Here is a 6680-nt window from a genome sequence, read left to right as displayed (position 1 = left end):
GACATAATTTGCCAATTTCACTTGACGAAACAACTAACTTATATTATCAAGTAGGTGGTGAACTAAAGCTTGAGGTGTGGTGAAAGCGTACTGTTGGTACTCTCTTTACTCCTCTAATTATGGTGAATAAACGGAGCCAGAGAAGGAGACAGGACAGAACAATACACACCTCTCTTTTGCCCTCCCTGTTAAAAGAGAATGACTGCATTTATCTGGCCTTCTTGGGGAGTATCTATTCCTTGCTGGAGGTTAAATGAGAAACTCTTTTATTCCTACTTTTATGCTGACCCTAAACTTGCGTCCTGATTCTGCTGTCTCTGGCTATATGGACAGTTCTTCAAGTTGATGGGAAAATTGTCATGAGAAAGGGTTGCTCCCGTGAATGAGGTTTGCAAGATCAAGCCCTTCATGATCAGTATAACCCTGGGCTCTGGGCTGATTTGGCATCGCTGATTTACAAGAGCAATGCTATTAGCATCCAAGGGGCAATCGACATGAGTGAGGACTGTGCCAATGAGCCCCTCAGGAGCAACTAGCAGCGCAGTTATGTACCCAACCTCACCGAGATCACAGCACTTCCCAAATGTTCTACAGGCACTTTATGCTGCCACTGAACTTGGAGAAGAAAATAGACCTTGAGCCAAGTTCACTGCTGCTTTACCGCCTGCCTGGGCCGCAGCCTTTCCTTCCCCTGTCCAAAGGTGTTCAGACAGGAGGCTTTTCCCCGCTCGTTTTCACACGTCTGCTCCTCTATCCTGGCTTTGCCGGTCCTGCCCTGCCGTGCCCTGCCCTGCCGTGCCCTGCCGTGCCCTGCCCTGCCCTGCCGCTCCCCGGCCGCCCCGGCCCGGGCAGGATCCGCCTCCGCGGCCGGCGGGCAGGCGGGGCCGGGCGGGCCGAGGCGCAGTGTCCCCCGGGAGCGGCGGGGCGCGGAGCGGTGCCGGCCGGACTGTGGGCACGGCCGAGGTGCGGTGCGGGCCGAGGTGCGGTGCGGTGCGGTGCGGGCCGAGGTGCGGTGCGGGCACAGCCGAGGTGCGTGGGTGCTCCGCGGTGCCGGCGGCTCCGCACGGCCCGGGTGCGGAAGGGCGCGGAGCGGGGCTGTGTCAGGGAGCGCTGCTGGGAAGGGAGGTGCGGGGAGAGCCGGGCTGGCGGCGGGGACATCTCCCGTGGGCCGGGGAAGCGACGGGGGCATCTCCAGGGGCTGGGGACGGGAAGCGGCGGGGCTGGAGCGGAGCCTGCGGCGGGAGCGCGGCCGGAGGAGGAGCGTGGGAAACACGCACGGACGAGCGGCGGGCGCTGCCATGGCGGAGCGGACACTCTGTGGGAGCGGCTGTGCCCTCACAGTGCCATACTGTGCCCTCATAGTGCCATGGACACTCTGTGGGAGCGGCTGTGCCCTCACAGTGCCATACTGTGCTCTCATAGTGCCATGGACACACGGGAGCGGCTGTGCCCTCACTGCCATGGTCACACTGGGGGAGCGGCTGTGCCCTCAGTGCCATGCTGTGCCCTCACAGTGCCATGGAGACAGCGGAACGGCTGTGCCCTCACACGGCCATGCTGTGCCCTCACCCTGCCATGGACACACCGGAGCGGCTTTGCCCTCACTCTGCCATGCTGTGCCCTCACGCTGCCATGCTGTGCCCTCAGTGCCATGGACACACCGGAGCGGCTGTTCCTGGCCGCTGCTCCGAGCCCGCACGGAGGTGCAGAGAGACATCACTGTTGTTACTGTTATTGCTATTATCTCCATGTAGGTCAGGCTGTTTGTAACCTTAATGAGCGTATCCCTTAAAGGCCCGTGCTGTGGAGGATCTGGGGTTTGTGTTTGCCTTCCTGCTGGTGCTGAAATCCCGAGCTGCTCGGTGTAACTCCCATTCTGCACTCCTGGCCATGGTGGCAGCTCGGAGAGGCCACAGTGCAGCCAGGGAAATGGATAAATGTAGTGCCAGAGGTGCTGCTGGACAGCTTCCCGTGCCTTTGCATCACTCTTGGATGTATTTTCAGCACAGCTTCGGGAAAAATGCTCTGACGCCGTGGATTTACTTTCTTTTTGTTGTGTGAAACACTGTGTGCCTTTTGCTGTGATACAAATTTAAAAGTAGCTGAACAGTTAAAATATTTTAACAATACTGTTGAAATGAACAGAAACAGGTACTGTCCATTTCTGAGACAAGTCCTCACCAAGTCGCTGTTTATCTTGAGACCTGGGAGAGGAGGGAGATTTACACTGAGTTAATTCCCTGTGGTCCACAGAGCCTGTGCTAGGCCCGGTGACCCAAGCACTGTTAAAAAAGGATAAAAGGGAGCAAAATCAGCACAGCAGACATGTGCAGGCAAGGCTAGAGTTGTTCTCACTGAGCAAACAGCTGCTTACCTCCATCCTGCCCACTTCCAGGCAAGTCTTCTCTAGTACTCTTTGCTCACCAAGTTCCCCTTGTTTTGCAATAGCAAGACGAGAGATCCTTAAAACTCTAATCCAGTGAATATTAACATTTTTATTACTATTGTTAAAATTATGTCATAGGAAGTAAGTTAGCTGAAACAAATTAATTTATTTTGGTCTCTAGTGAAGCTAAGACATCCTAGTTTTGTGGATTCCTAATCACTAAGTGCATGGTTGAAGCACTTAGTGAGGCAAAAGCCTGGTTCTGTGCAGGGCAGAAATTGAATGTGCATGGGGATGTGCTTTTCTTTTCACTTGCATTCAGTCCTCAGCACCTCTTAACTTCGTGGTGTTGATAAAAGGTACCATAGGACTGTGGGTTTGGTACAGTCTCACTGGAAAGAGACTTCATTAGTTTAAGCCTCCCATGATAAAAGCAGAAATAGTCCTCTCCTTTTTGTCATTACAACTTAATCTTTGCCCGTGAGTCATGCAAAAAGCAATTTTTAAGAACAAGGTCTCAAAGGGGAAAAATACGTGTTCAGCTTGGTTTGATCACAAGTTACTGCTGGGTAGGAAGATACTGGTTAGTTTGAAAGCTGAAGTGCAATTATAATTGTGTCATTTTACACACAAAAAAGGGTAGGCAATACTAATTTTCCTTTTTACATACTGTAATGTTCATAGTATTGTCACACACTCTTTCTATCATGGTAGCTGCTTAGGGAAATTTGCTATTTCAAATGAATTGGTCTAAAATTGGTCTAACTCCTTGTGTTATTTCAAAAGAGTACTAATTTCTGTGACTAAATGTTGTTTCTGCAATTACATTAAATATTTTGGTAGTTTGTACTTTGACAGTTTAATAAGCAGTTATAATGGAAGCAAAATGTTATAATTTATCATCTTAAGGTATTATGCTATTGTGAAAAAAAAATGGGAAAATTGTTTGAAAAGAAACTTTTCACAGTGGCAAAATTGTGCTGTCATTGCAGTGATGCTAAAAACAAGGCTATTAAGACAATGTTGTTGTCAGAACTTTGGATTACAATGATGTTAGCTTTAACTAACTTTAATGTTTTTTAAAGGTCGTCAGTAAAAAGGGGAAAAATGGCTAAATCGACCCAGTTAATTGACAATGAAGTCTTCCGGGCTTATGCTACTTACACAGGCATTGTTCTCCTGAAAATGATGCTAATGAGTCTGATAACAGCATACTTCAGGATCACAAGAAAGGTAACCATTTGGAAGTACTGTCTGGGAGAATGGATTGAAATTTGTGTTGAAATACAGAGATATCACAGGTATTTCTTTTCAACTTTCCACTACTGCTGCTGTTCAGTAAAGAAACTTGGGCAGTGCAGACCTTCAGCCTTGTGGGTCCTTATGTTCTGTCAGCCCTTTGGCTTTGCTGCAGACTTGTCCATCTCACAAGAAGGCTTCATCTAAATGCATAAATTACATGATATTAATTTGTCAGCACACAAGCTGTGTACAGGCTGGGCTCAAGAAAGCAGTAATCAGTGAACATTGTATTATTCCCTTTGCTTTTAACTTCAGGAAGGTAAGTGAGGTTATTGAGGCATTGGGAAAGAGAGTGACCTTTAGAGCAAGCTGCCTTGACTGGATGAAACATTTTGGCTTCTAATGTCTCTTATGTTTGAAACAGGCATTTGCAAACCCAGAAGACACAGCATCGTTTGGAAAAGGGGAGAGTGCAAAGAAATACCTGAGGACTGATCCAGATGTTGAACGTGTGCGCAGGTAATGCTCTGAAAGTTATCCCACACCTAGTAATCACAGTGGTTCTGCTTACTCCACTGGTGTTGCAGCATCCAGAGTTTCCTCCCAACTGTCTTTCTTAGTGGAAGTTTTCTGTATTTTCTCCTGCAAGTTCATGGCAACAGATAATGCCACACAGATTTAGCATGGCTTCTCTTCTGTATAAGTGACTGGAATGTGTTCAGTTTATGAGAAAAGAGATTTTTTTTTTTCCTAGAAAAGAGATTACTTTCTTCAGAGTGTTTTTGGGGGAGTTAGAATAAAAAACCTGGAGGGAAATGTTTCCTTGTAATGATAAATACAAAAAGCAGCTGCAAGACAGTGCCATGACCTGATTCCAGCTGGCTCTGAAATTTGACATTATTAGTAAGGCTTAGAGATTGTTTCAATCAGTAAATTTGGCTGGGAGTATAATTTATCTAAAGAGGTGAAGGGAGCTGGAAAGGTTTAAGAAGGGGTGTGAAAGAACACTTCAAGATATGGAGTTCAGTCTCAACACATTCTTAGTAAATTATATTATGGTTTCAAAATTCCAGCATTTTCCAGCTATTTTAGTACCCAGAGTGAAGAAAATTAACAAAAAGCGTAACTGTCACACCTGTTAGATGTTCAAAAATAACCTTCAAGATGATGGAACTTCATGAACATTTGATTGAATGGTTCCTATGTAGGATATTTCTTTTTTTTTATGGACACCATAGGCTGATTTTATGGGATTAGAATAGACCATCTGGGCCATGAACTCGAATAGTTTCATTCACAGTCCTTCAGTTAATTGAGAGAGGCTACAAGGAAATGACAGCTCACTCTCTTCTTCCCTGACTTTGCATTCTTGCACACCCAGGTGTACTCAGAAACCTCATGTTAATCCCCAATATTACCAAGATCCTGGGGAAAAACCCAGACCTTCCTTACAGAAGATCAGAAGCTTAAAACTGTGAGGTGCAGCAGGAGAGAGCAGAGTTGTGCCAGGGGAACCTGCCAAAGTGGTTTCAGTAGCTGAATCAATCCCCTCTGCAGAGCAAGCCCAGAGTTGTTTTAGGGCCTCAATAGTAGCATGCTATGGCAGTGGTGAAAAGTAATGAGTGGTTTATTCAACAAAGTGTAACCCTTTGCTTCTTTCTCCAGAGGCCACCTGAATGACCTCGAAAACATTGTCCCCTTTGTTGGCATTGGACTGCTGTACGCTCTGAGTGGCCCTGAGCTGTCCACAGCCCTGCTGCACTTCAGGATCTTCACTGGGGCCAGGATCCTTCACACCTTTGCATACCTGATCCCTCTTCCCCAGCCTGGCAGGGGTTTGTCTTGGGCAGTTGGCTACTCGGTGACTTTCTCCATGGCATACAGAGTGCTGAAGACAGTGTGGCTCCTGTAGCAGAGCTGTGGTTTCCTTGTTCCATTCCACATTCCACACTTCCCAGCGCTGTACGGGGATGTCTCGAGTGAGCCAATGAGTCTTCCGTGGTAACTGGAATTCTTTTTTAACAGAAGCTTTTCATTCCTGTCCAGAAGTGTTTCTTTTTGGAGGAAAAAGAATCCTTCTCTCTGTATTCCCTGTTCATGGGTTGCACTGCCAAATACTAGATTGGATGTTCCCTTTGCGATTTGTCAAGTGCTTACAATTCTAAACATGCAATGATGCTGTATTGATAGCATGTTTGATAATTTTCTACAGATGCACTATTTTTGGCTGTAGCTCTGAAGTCTAAATCAATAAAGACAAGATTTTAAAAAAGAGCCTGTTTGTATTTTTGTTTTCACTTCGACTCTTCTCCCTGCAGCCAGAATATTGCATGTCACTGTGTATCAGGAAGAGATTCCAGTCATTCAGTTCTTTGAAGAAAGCTTACCTTAATAATAAGACATAACCAGTAATGCTGGTCTTGTAAAAAATGTTTGTATAATCCACTTTGGGATTAAAAAACCTAAAGCGTTGCAGCTCCATTTCTTTCAGTTGAATAGATTAAAAGGAAAGAATTTGTGCTAAATTCTGTTTGGAGACTTTGGTGAAAATTTGAAGTTATTTTTGTTGGAGTTCCTGCAAACATAGGTTTTGTGACTGGATAAAGTGTAGACCCTTTGTAGAGGATTTCTTTTTTCATTTTAGAATAAATTCAGCATAAAATGAGTGACACTTGCAAATGTAGATATCAAGTAATTCAGATGTGCATATGTAATTAGTTTGTGTGTCATGCTGTCATAAATATGTTTCTGATAGGAAATTTTGCTCTTTGCTTACATCTTTCTATGATGTGTTAGTTTGAAATATTTTTTTAAAGACTTTTCCTGAGTTTCTTTTGGTTTGGTTGTTTTTTTGGGGGGTTCTTTAGTAGCTCTAGCCTAGATAATAGCACAGGATTTCAAGTGACCCAGAAAAGTCTTTATATCCAGTGTGCTGGTCATTGGGAAGTGTTAAATGGCACAAGTCAGAGCACAACACATTTGGTTTCCTTGCCTACCCCAGAAGCTGTGCCACCAAGGCATGGCCCAGAGAAGATCTGGAGAGTTCTCTCTG

At 45.6% G+C, this 6680-nt stretch overlaps 1 protein-coding gene across 5 annotated transcripts; it reads left to right on the top strand.

Annotated features, from left to right (window-relative positions):
* The first annotated feature begins 841 nt into the window (after positions 1 to 841).
* MGST1 (microsomal glutathione S-transferase 1) lies at positions 842 to 6459 on the top strand. 5 transcript variants are annotated; one of them, XM_085049241.1, is made up of 4 exons: positions 842 to 963; positions 3472 to 3619; positions 4053 to 4147; positions 5294 to 6459. In XM_085049241.1, the coding sequence occupies exons 2-4, from the start codon at positions 3494 to 3496 to the stop codon at positions 5538 to 5540; spliced, it is 468 nt and encodes a 155-aa protein (XP_084905367.1). In that variant the 5' UTR covers positions 842 to 963; positions 3472 to 3493; the 3' UTR covers positions 5541 to 6459. The 5 variants fall into 5 exon arrangements, with proteins under 5 accessions (XP_084905367.1, XP_084905368.1, XP_084905369.1 ...); XM_085049242.1 differs by having other exon boundaries at positions 853 to 980; XM_085049243.1 differs by having other exon boundaries at positions 875 to 1007.
* The last annotated feature ends 221 nt before the right edge of the window (positions 6460 to 6680 follow it).

This window comes from Lichenostomus cassidix, chromosome 1Ab (assembly GCF_008360975.1).
Source record: "Lichenostomus cassidix isolate B80296 chromosome 1Ab, HeHo_3.0, whole genome shotgun sequence".
Lineage (NCBI taxonomy): Eukaryota > Metazoa > Chordata > Aves > Passeriformes > Meliphagidae > Lichenostomus > Lichenostomus cassidix.
The sequence above is the reverse complement of the archived record's forward strand: the minus strand, read 5'-3'. Positions and strand labels throughout refer to the sequence as shown.

What these genes read in the sequence shown, in the direction of transcription:
- MGST1 (XM_085049241.1), top strand. Translation starts at nt 3,494, where the DNA reads ATGGCTAAATCGACCCAGTTAATTGACAATGAAGTCTTCCGGGCTTAT. An exon ending in ACTTCAGGATCACAAGAAAG is followed by an intron (nt 3,620 to 4,052) that starts GTAACCATTTGG and finishes TGTTTGAAACAG; the next exon opens with GCATTTGCAAACCCAGAAGA. An exon ending in GATGTTGAACGTGTGCGCAG is followed by an intron (nt 4,148 to 5,293) that starts GTAATGCTCTGA and finishes TTCTTTCTCCAG; the next exon opens with AGGCCACCTGAATGACCTCG.